This window comes from Gymnodraco acuticeps, unplaced genomic scaffold, assembly GCF_902827175.1.
Source record: "Gymnodraco acuticeps unplaced genomic scaffold, fGymAcu1.1, whole genome shotgun sequence".
NCBI lineage: Eukaryota > Metazoa > Chordata > Actinopteri > Perciformes > Bathydraconidae > Gymnodraco > Gymnodraco acuticeps.
The window spans coordinates 3664780-3676449 of record NW_022991187.1 but is presented as its reverse complement, the minus strand read 5'-3'; the positions used below and the strand labels follow the sequence as shown (position 1 = coordinate 3676449).

The 11670-nt window shown below is 42.2% G+C and overlaps 1 protein-coding gene across 1 annotated transcript; it reads left to right on the top strand.

The window, feature by feature from the left end:
* Positions 1-4583: 4583 nt before the first annotated feature.
* Positions 4584-10618, top strand: LOC117561122. The gene is made up of 21 exons (XM_034238388.1): positions 4584-4704; positions 4782-4852; positions 4936-5031; positions 5116-5240; positions 5646-5789; positions 5862-5948; positions 6033-6197; positions 6274-6370; positions 6455-6672; positions 6754-6910; positions 7184-7392; positions 7473-7590; positions 7718-7917; positions 7986-8100; positions 8183-8352; positions 8425-8522; positions 9447-9577; positions 9747-9936; positions 10013-10154; positions 10237-10357; positions 10428-10618. The coding sequence occupies exons 1-21, from the start codon at positions 4685-4687 to the stop codon at positions 10496-10498; spliced, it is 2745 nt and encodes a 914-aa protein (XP_034094279.1). The 5' UTR covers positions 4584-4684; the 3' UTR covers positions 10499-10618.
* The last annotated feature ends 1052 nt before the right edge of the window (positions 10619-11670 follow it).

Below are 11670 nucleotides of genomic sequence, written 5' to 3'. Positions count from 1 at the left end.
AACACACAGCCACGTAATGATAACAAAACAAAGGTCGGGGGTTATTGGTCAAGCAACACACCAATCAGAGAGCAGCAGTGAGCACAGCTCAGGCTGTATTTTTAAATGTTGTATTCTTTATTTCTGACATATTTCACACAAAAAACCTTTAGTGGAAACGTTTTCACTTATATGTTGTTTTGTTTTTTTAAACGGCCGCGAATGACCCCCCATGACGCCGACCCTGGCTCTCACTGAGACCTGGATTACTCCATCCAACACATCCACCCCAGCAGCTCTCTCCACAGCATATTCCTTCTCCCATACACCCAGACCCACTGGCAGAGGAGGTGGTACTGGTCTCCTGCTCTCTCCCAAATGGAGCTTTTCCCTCTTCAAGCTACCTAACTTCACTCCTTCCACCTTTGAATTCCATGCCGTCACAGTAACCCATCCTATACAATTAACCATTGTTGTTCTCTACCGTCCACCAGGCGCCTTGGGGGACTTCTTGGAGGAATTAGATAATCTCCTCTCACACATCCCTGAAACTGGCCCTCCCGCTGTACTTCTCGGAGACTTCAACCTCCAGACAGGGAAGATAGACAAACTAACATCTCTGTTAACCACCTTTGCTTTCTCACTGTCTCCATCCCCACCAACTCATAAAGCTGGCAATGTCCTTGATCTCATATTCTCAAGGAACTGTACTACTTCTAACCTCTCTGTAAACCCGCTCCACACATCCGATCACTTCTTCATTTCATTCTCTCTACCCCTTTCCAAACATAACAAACTAATCTCTTCTCATCCTGCACCTGTCCGCCGTAACCTTTGTTCCCTCTCCCCTCTACCTTTGCCTCATCGGTGCTCTCAGCCCTCCCTTCCTCGGACTCGTTCCAACTACTACCTCCAAACTCTGCTGCAGAAACTCTCCTCTCTACTCTCTCATCCTCTCTGGACTCTCTCTGTCCTCTCACATCTCGGCAGGCTCCAGGGGCGGATCTAGACAAATATTCATGGGGGTGGCAAGAGGGTGGCAGGAGATTTTGAGGGGTGGCATCCCCTGACAGAAGTATATGCTGATTTAAATCGCAATCATATCAATCAATTAGGGGTGTAACGGTACACGTACCCGTACTGAAATTATTCAGTACGGGCCCTTCGGTTCGGTACACGTGTGTACCGAACGAATATAGCGTTAAACGTAAACAAATTGAGAACATGAAAAACTTTCTGGAAGTAATCTCAGGTATATATCATAGAGCGACCAAGTAATTTCATTGGACGAGAGGCATACTATCAGAGCTGGTCACAGGGATGCGTTCAAATGTAGTCAGTAATTTGAGGAAATGGCGAACGCAGATAAAGTTGAGCTGAAAATCCTCCAGCATCATTGAAGTCTCCGGTTTGGGAATATTTTGGTTTCGTAGTTACGTACAAGGATGACGGACAAAGACAGGTGGACCGAACCAAAGCTGTTTGTCGGTATTGTTCAACTAACATTGGTTACGCGGCTGGCAATACATCACACTCATTTGAAAAGGCATCACCCGAATGTGAATATCGCCGGTACCAAAAGAAAAAAGACTGAAGTGCAAACCCAACTCCCACTAGCATTTAAGCCTCCACCACTCGCAGAAAGTTCAGACCGAGCCAAAGCTATTACAAACGCCAAGTATCCTTATGTTGCCATGTTAGCAAAGCGCTACCTGGCTGTGCTACCTCTGTCCCTAGAGAGGGTGTTCTCCACAGCAGGAGACATTGTTAGTGCCAGCAGATCTGCCATTTCAGCAAGCAATGTGGACAAGTTAATCTTTCTTTAAACAACATGAAAATACAATGACAAGGAAGTCCTAATGTCAAGCTGGCTGCTTAGGTACTAGTACAGTTCAAATACAGATTATTTCAGTTCATCGAAATGCTGCACCTTAATGTTTATTTGACTATATTTTGTATTTATTTGAATACATTAGTCACAGTTTAATAATAATTAAAAAAATGTTTTTAATGTTTTGTGATAATTTTTTCTGCTGTACCGAAAACGTAACGAACCGAACCGTGACCTAAAAACGAGTTACGTACTGAACCGAAATGTTTGTGAACCGTTACACCCCTACAATCAATGTTAACTTGGAAAGCCACAATATTAATATTTTAACTCAATCACATAGGTGATATTATTGTGGCACATCAGTAAAGCCTTACATATAAGGTGGCAGACGTAATTTAATTAATTTTAACTGAACAATAACTGAATGAGTTTGTCTCACTCTTAGACCAGCAGGGTTCCAAATCTATGCAGACTGCTGCAATAAGTACATTAATTAACTGTCTCATCGATGTTTGTCTGAATGAATATGATACTATTAACTATCATATTATTCCTATAAGCTGTCAATCACTGTTAATAAATAATAATAATAATAATAGATGTAATTTGTTAGCGTTTTTACAGGTGCTCAAAGACGCTTTACAGATATAGTGAATAACTGTTATGATTCACATATTCATTTAGTATTGAATAAACTATATTTTTTGGAGGAGTTAATGATGAATGTTCATCAAGATGCTTGCTCACCCTCCTTCAAATTTGAAAAACAAGTAATTATATCATTATTGATATACAGTTACAACCTTGACTTTACATCAGAAAGAACAAACATTAAAGAAGTGACTAACTGCATCAGTTAGGGTTAAAAAACGTGTATTCAGCTAAAAACATCGCTGCAGTTATTATCCAGTGGAAGGTCCTTACCTACTGGCCTAGTTCAATCAAAGTGGTTAGTTTCTGTTGGCTGGGCAGTGTAGTTTTACACACCGTCTTATTTTACTTTTTCAGGACTTACAATTGTTTTTGGGGGGCAGACCCCCTCAAAGAAAAAAATATATACACGCATACAAGGTCGTCATCTTAACAGTTTGTTATTCTCATCGAGTCATCCGTGAGCAGAGCATCAAGTTGGCATGTCTATTACAGCTGAATGCGGCGATTACTATTTTGTTCAGTAAAACGCCTCACAAACTTATTAAGATCAACAGCTGTAGTGCGTTTTGATTCAATGCTGAGTACAGCCAAACTTGACATTCTCTTCTCTGTCATTGTAGACCGCAACTACCTCACTCCTTCAGTGCTTGGGTCCGAAAGGCTTCTCGTTTTGCGCCGTCCCGTTCAAATGAATTCGCCACCAATCATATTTCCACTCTCGCGCCAGGACCGGGGGAGGGGTTACATGACGTGCATCTTGTGCTGCATTCACTTGCACTCGGACATTAGAGACTTTCTCTCATAAATGTCCGATGAGCAACAACTTTTCTTTCAAAACAAAGATGCCAACTGGGGTGGCAGCTGGGGTGGCAAGGCTATTGTTTAGGGTGGCAGTTGCCACCCCATGCCACCCCGGTAGATCCGCCCCTGGCAGGCTCGTCAGTACCCTCCTGCTCCCTGGCTAAATGACGCACTGCGTGCTAATAGAACCATCCTTAGGGCAGCAGAGCGGAAACGGTGGAAATCCAAACACCGTGACGACCCCAGGCCAACCGGCTAACTCAAACATATCCAGGTTAGGTTGAACCAGCTTCGTAGTACAGGCCTCTGGACCAGCAGCACAAGATAGACAGGGGATACTGACAACTCCATAAACTATAGAATATACCTTTTTATAAATCCTGAAATCTGTTGGCTTGAAGAAACAATCTGTCAAGTTTTGTCAAATTATTTACAATAATGTACAGCTATCGTATAGAAAATTGGAATTGTATTTGATCTGAACATGAACCCTTTGATTAAAGATATCAGAATGAAGATGAACCTTAAAGTAAACACAAACCACATACAAAATAACCTACACAAGGAACAGAAACAATGAAAATAAAACTATTGCTGCAAAAACATTCAGTTTGAACCTGTGAAACCAAGTAGAAATCCCACAGGGATGGGTGCGACATTTTGATATGGTTTTTGTTAAGCAGAGCATTGATTATTCCTTCTTCTGCACTGACTCAAACACTCTTCCAGTTGGAACATATTGTTATGGCCTCATAAATGAACATATATCATTGCGTAATTGGACAGAGCAGAAAAATCGACCCGGGTGAAACGATAAACTCGGGTTTTACTGTCTGTAATAAATGTTAGTGCATCCTTAGTGGTTTGAGAATATATACAAACAATAATCAAGTGTTATATTACAGTCATTATAAGGAGAATCAAAGGAAAAATCAAAAGCACATGTGATTTTAAGGAAAAGTTTAATTTATTATTAACTGTGGATTATTTTGTTGCTTCTTCAAATAAAAAAAAGTAATTTATGTATAATATCAAATACAAATCTACTTTTGCTGAACAATAAATACTTTTTTTATACTACTGAAAAATGTGTGTTTTTCCTTTCCATACATATGTTTTTACAATATGTTCTTAATAAACTAGGCATACATCAGCTCACCCTGTGTGTGTGTGTGTGTGTGTGTGTGTGTGTGTGTGTGTGTGTGTGTGTGTGTGTGTGTGTGTGTGTGGAGAATCCTTAACAAGCCTCACCTGTGCTTTGTTGTTAAGTGGAATATAAAGCAGCTGCTGATGTCTCAGTTAATCATCCAGTCCCCTTCATTTTAGACTTGTGTTTTTGTTGGAAGGTGTGCTGGACATTGCCAAGCTCTGATACTGACTGTATTCTTTTTGGTTTTACTGCTTACAAACTGCAACATGCTGAGGCTTGGGAACATGTAAGTTACATTTATTGTAGATTTCTTTCTATGTGTGTACTTAATTGTCTCTAAATGATGTGTTTTATGTGTTAAAGTTTGTTATGGATGGCTGCAGCAATCATCTTGTGTCAAGCCAGGCCTAATGTGAAGCTAAATTCGCAGTCAAGTAAGCTTCAATTCTCATTAAGTCATTTTACACAGCATATTAAGTCGGTTTACATTCTCCTCACAAGCCTTTTCTTTTAACAGGCAGTGGGTTAAGGTCTGACTGTGCCGCAAATGTAATGAGACTGTCGTTGGACAAGGCTTTAGCAGTGGGAAACCAGCTTGAGGTGGAGGCTATCAGTAAGTATTAACTGCTAATAATGCAGCTGATTGGTTCATCACTGAGGAAAGGGGTCCCTGACAAAGCTTATTTTCTCCCCTCAGATGGCACCAAGCACATTTTGTTAACACCTAGCATGGCTGCTCAGTGTGGATACAGCATGGAGTCTGACCCGTGGGGTAACACCAGAATCTACACCTCCCTGATGGGCTGCTTTGTGGACAACAAGGTTTGTTTTGAGCTAAAGGGGTTTAACAGCATTCAATGTAATTTTCTACCAAGTTTAGCTGTGCTAATTCTGTCAAGTGACTGAATTAATGGCTCAACAAACACATGGTTGCTCCCATTTTTGTGTTTCCCTGAATTTATTTGTAACCCCTTACCGTTAAAAGACCCAAAGTACATTTCCCTTTTTGTTTGGTACATCCCTAAAATATTAGCACTGCTCCACTCAACTGTATTCCTCAATGAATCTACTAGGTACTTTCTTGACTTGTTTGGTACATACACAAATATCCATTTAGACTTCAAATGTGTCCCTGAAGGCAAGGATATTACATTTCCAATGACAAAGAAGCTGGAACCAAAGAATATTAGGGAGTTTCACTTAATTTAGTTTTTTTTATATTTATAGGATGATGCTACATTTAACGTTGGCTTGAGACTCCAGATGTACGGCGAGAATCCATCAGACGTGGTCAGTCATGATGTGTCTCAGACTTGCATCTACACTCGCTGGGCCTCCAGGGAGATCCTCTGCGACAGGAACTACATGGAAGTAGGTCATCTTTACATTGATGAGTCCACCATCTTGTGTGTATGGAAACGAATGCTAAAACCTCTGTTTTAGGTTTCGCACCACATGGCTAACCTTGATGCTGAAGCTAAGGGTCAGACTCGGGATGGTAAAGACGAGAAGCTCAACGCCAATCTTGAAGTATGTTGAATTAAACTGTTCAGATACTACAGTTCAATTCCTCCCTACACCAATGAGGATTTAATTATTTGTTCTTTCCTGTAGGCCTCTGGTGCATCACAAGGTATCTGGAAGATCACGTTTTACACCCCAGAACCAGTGGCCATGGTGTTGCAAGAGGCTGAACAAGCCGGCTACGCTGCCAAAACTACCTCTAGTCGCCTGGTTATGCGAAGCCCGTACAATACAGCAGAGACTTATTCAGAGGATGTAAGCAACACACTCCTATACAGTCTTTCTTTCCTTTCCCTCCTTGTCAATTATATTAAACCTCTCCTCTCTTTAGGTGGCTGGAGTCCCCATGGAAGTTTTCAGGGTGAGCGCCTACTACATGGCACCACAGGGTCTGAATGTAGTGAACTTGGCAGCTGCTTGTCCCAAAGGTGAGTCCTGAGCAACATATTTCCTTCACAGTAAGCTTAATTGTTGCACAGTTAACCTCAACAGCTCAATTTTGTCATTAACAGGTGGCGTCCTCTTCACCGAGGATATGATCTCTTGGCACGTACCTCGCCGTGTGACTCCTCTGTTGGACGGTAGAATTACAGTCTCAGAAATGCACATGGGAATCAACGGGCAGAGGCTTGATAGATCTCAGATGGCCGCACGGGGGTACACACTGAGCACCACAGACTTCCACATCGTCGTCGAGATCCCAGTGGGCTCGCCTGATGGTTACTACAAGGTTGGGGAAATCTCTAGATTAGAAATGCAAGAGTCACTAGTGCATTTGCATGTTTTATTGAAATGTCATGAATTATTGCAGAGCCATGCCTCAGATTACCAGTACCACATCACCTACTTTGTGGAGCCCATGCTTGAGGTACTGTGGAGAGAAGATGACACCCAAGATGATACCAGATACAAGGTTTTGTTCCCCATCATGACCCCTCTGATGCCTCAATCTCCCCAAATCCAGGATGGTAAGTCACATTTTCTAGTAGGTATGAAAAAAATGACATTTGAACTCGGGCTTGCTCGGATATATCCTAAAGACTGCTAAACCCATTAAATAAAGTCTTCTGCAAAATGATGTGTTTGGATGGGATTTGAAGCCAAGTACAAAATCTACTTTTGCTTACAAAGGGCACTTTTTTTTTTTTTTTTTAAATAGCACGCAATCAACTACTCAATTTTTCTCTATCAATGTTGAGTCTGGTTTAGAAGTTGTAAACCTGCCGCTTTCTGTTCCTCAGACACTGTCCCAGAGACTCGGGTGTTCAGCGTTCTCTTGGGAACCTTCCTCCATGACGTTGAGCTGAGGAACATCACCTTCTCCACCAGGGTCCTCACTGTTGAGGAGAGCAATGCCAAAGGCTTCACAGTCCAGGAACACAGCTTGGCTAATGGCTCCAAGAGCTTCTCTCTTCAAGTGCCCTTTGATGCCGATGTTGTCTTAAAACATGTATGACATTATAGATTCAAAATATCAATTTGTACCAGCATATTTTCAGTGTTGCTGAGCTTTTATTTCATTTGTTGCAGAATCCTGAGCGCTTGGTTACATCCTACTTCCTCCCTCTGATTTTTGGGTTGATCGTCCTGCCTGAAGAAACTCCTTTTGCTCTCCCGGTCGACCTGCAGGCCTCTCTGCAGGATATTGGTGAGATCATATTGAATTTGCTTTTGACAATATCTTCATGCAAATTGTGTTTTCTAAAATTAAATTAAACATATATAAGAGTAAAAGCTACACAATCAAATGGATAATGCATGTTTTGCTGCTCTAGTGTTACCCATCATGGCTGGCACCTGTGACCAGAACCAGTTTTACATCAGCGTGAAGTTCGGGAGTCACAGCTCTAATTTCAAGGCTATCGTTGGACCTCGAGAGCTGACGGCTGAGATGGCTGAAGACTACAATTTCTATGAGAACGGCACACACCTCAGCCTCATTCTGCCATACACTGCCAAGGACGCTGTTTTCGAGGTATGTCAAAACTACAAAATCCCACCATAGATCTTCTGCATTGGCTAACTTTACTTTCTTTTCCACAGCTGCTCACTGCAGAATCAGTCAAAACCAGAATTGACCTGCTTCTGTTGGATCGTGCAAACGACTGGGTGCTTGCTGATCTCTATCTGGCTTGCTACTTCCCCTTAAAAGCAACAGGTAAGATGGAACATGTAAGTTTATTTGCTGCTTTAATTGATGGATTTGTGTTGCTTTACACATTGCCTGCTTCTTCTTCCAGAGTGCCACCCCAATGGCACAATGACCGCTGTGGCTGTGAAGGTTGAATCGACTCGTAATCTGAAGCCAAGTCAGCTGACGCTAAAGGACCAGTCCTGCACACCACAGTTCAGCGACGATCGCGTTGCATATTTCTCCTTCAGTGTGGATACCTGTGGAACCACCAGAACGGTGAGTGTGAATCACATTTAAATATCAAAAGGGTTTTTTGTCAAATGTTAATGCGTTTTTGTTGTTAAATAGTTCTTTGACAACTACATGATGTATGAAAATGAGATCCGCCTGTCTTACAACAACGCCAAAGGAGCAGCCAACACATCACCAGTTGATCCTGATTACAGGTAAAATATTTGATTCTGTATAATTGGAGATGAACACCTTCAATGTATGCATTTATATTAGGGATGCACGATAATTATCGGTCCGATATTATGACGTCATCCCGATAAACCCGATACCAGTATTAATAGCCCCGATAATATACAATATATTTTTTGGGTGAAAAAAATACTGCGGTGTGGATTGGGATGAGGGGTGCTTGTTTTTTACTCGGCTCCTCCCGTTTTGCCAGTACTGTGGTTTAGGAAGAGGGGAGTTCTTCACAAATCCAGCGCGCCCTAACTCATGCCTGGCTGTGACGTAAATGGTGTGAAGCCAGCACAGTAAACAAACATGTCGTCGGTGGTATGGGCGTTGGAGCTATGTGCAACTCAAGGCATATGCTCGAACCGGAGCTGCCTGGACGCTGCAATCATGTTGCACACTATTCGTGCTGAGTGTGCTGACTTTTCGTACAATGTCTGGCTTCCTGCATAAAGTCAAGTGCTCGGCGCAGTTGTGGCGAAATGTCGCTCCTCTGTTTTCATTTAAACGGCTCCTTTTATCTGTTAGCGCAGCTAGCTAGCACCACATGCTAACAACAACAATGCACGTAGGTCTCTCTCGCTCGCTCGGGCCACACATACACACCCTCCCGGTCCTCCAGATGGCCAGTCGGTGAGCGTGGATGTGTGGTCTGCCGCAAGCGGGCGGCAGGAGCGGGGCTGTCAGCATCAGCTTGTAGATGGTATTTTAAACTTGATGCGCTCTGAAACTACGGGGCGGCCAAGGAAAAAAAAATACACATGCGTTAATCGCGTTAAAATAATTAGTGGCGTAAATCTTTTTTATTATCGCGCTTGAGAAGCAGGAAGTTATCGGTATCTGTTTTTTAAAAAAAAAACAATATCGTGCATCCCTAATTTATATATTTTTTCCCCTAATAGGCAAACCATTTCCTGCTTCTATGTGGTCAATGAGACTCAGACTGTTGCCTTCAGCGCTAAACCAAGAACCTATGAGCCCGCTGCAGAGATCGGCACCGGCCAGCTGATGGTGCAGATGAGGCTTTCCCAAGGCATGGTGGAATTTTACAACATCTTGTTCATGCATACAAAACACTGTTTGCAGGTCTCTCTTGAAAAAGAGATCTATGATCTCAAGGGACCGATCTGATTAAATAAAGGTTTGAAATGAAACTGTAAATGGCCAGGCCTCCTTTCTCTAACGGGACTCTTTGCCTGCAGATCCATCCTACGAGCTCTTCTACCAAGCAGAGGATTATCCAGTGGTGAAATATCTGCAGCAGCCTCTGTATTTTGAGGTGGAGCTGATGCATTCTACCGACCCGCACTTGGAACTCATTGCTGAGAACTGTTGGGCAACCCTTTATGAAGATAGGACATCTCTGCCAAGCTGGGACATCATTGTGGACAGGTAATGTTGTGCAAAACTAACTACTCATTTCATTTGTTTAACTGCTGCTTTATTAACTTTCAAATTCCTTCAATAGCTGTGAGAATCGCAATGACAGCTATGCAACAATTTTCCATCCCGTTGTGAGTGACTCCAGAGTTTTAGTCCCGTCCCACATCAAGCGCTTCTCTGTAAAGATGTTCACTTTCACTAAAGATGACAAGGTTCTGAAAGACCAGGTAAGACTTGTAAATCCAAATCTGGAGTCTTTTAGCCACTGCTGCATGTAGCCATGTGTAAAATCATCCTGTCCGTCCACAGATCTATGTCCACTGTGATGCAGTGATTTGTGACACAAGCAGCCAGGCAGATGGTTCCTGCAGAGGCCAGTGTGTGCATCCTCCAGGTCAGAGCTACTCAAGACCTGCAGGTGTAAAAAAGGGTAAGTGACCGAGTCTGAACAAATGTAGTCGATCTGGATGTGCAGTTGGTAATCTTTACTTGGTTTGCAGAGCGAAGAAGCACCGACTCAACACGCCAAAGGCAGATCTCCTCTGGGGCAATTATTCTGGCTAACCTTTGAATATTTTCTACAAGTGTTTACATTTTGTCATTTGCACCTTATGTAATTTTGTTCATTGTTTTGTTTGGGACGACCAGGGGAACAGTTTTATCAATGAATGTACTGCACTGCCTTTTATATTGATGGATGACAATAACGACTCGTGTATTTAAAAAAAAACGAATTAAAAAAAAAGCCACATTTATTTATATAGTCTCTTTTATCAATGTATTGCATCTTCTGTGGTCAATTTTAAGGGACATATTAATAAAAGCAGGTTCTGTGTCAACCAGTACCCTCATAATTTCAAGAAAATGCAGAGAAGCATCAACATATGTAGCAATGATATCCTATATAATAAACGACTAAAAATGATAAGTTGATTTAGGCGCTAAATGAAAGACGTTCTGAAGTTATTGCCCCGCCTACTTGAGACTGTAGAGTTATATTTGTATTTATTCATGTTAGCAAACTATGGATAAGCTTAAAATGGGAATAATTTGGGTAAAACTGTGAGCTGGATTTGGGGCCTGTTGACATGTGTTTTTGAGGACAAAGGAAGATGTGGGGGAGGTGAGAGCATGTCCTGATTTGCATTCAACTTAGAACGAGCTACAGTGGTTGTGATGTTAAGAGAGGTCCCTTGGGTTTCTCTGGTGCTTATCAATAGTAGCAGTTAAGTGAATACTGTTCAAACAATACCTGTGTTTGTGTTTTATATTGATTTCTCTGTTTTATCCTTTCATAAATGTAAGGACTACAAATGGCTATAAACATTCTGGGCTGGTTGGAGTAAACAGGGTTTTATAGCTCTGTGGGGGAGGTGTAGGTATGCAGGCCTTGAGACCTTTTGTTGGAAAGTGAGCCTGTTTGGTTTCCTGCTGCGTTTCCTGCTGCGTTGCGTCTCCCAATGAGATGACCTGAAAAGATGACCAGCTGACCTAACACCAAACCCCTCCTTCTTACTCTGGTATATATCCGGTGGATCCCTGGCGTTCGGCCTCTTCTTCACATGCTGCCCTCGGGTGAAAGTAGCTCTGCAGTATGCGGACCAGAGCAGGAGTAAGCCGGCATTACTCCTTAAGCATTGCAATATAACTGTAATATATCATGTTGTATTGTAATGATTGTATTGCATTGTCATATTGCCATTAAAGTAGATTATTGTTAACGGTTACTTTGTAGATATGGAT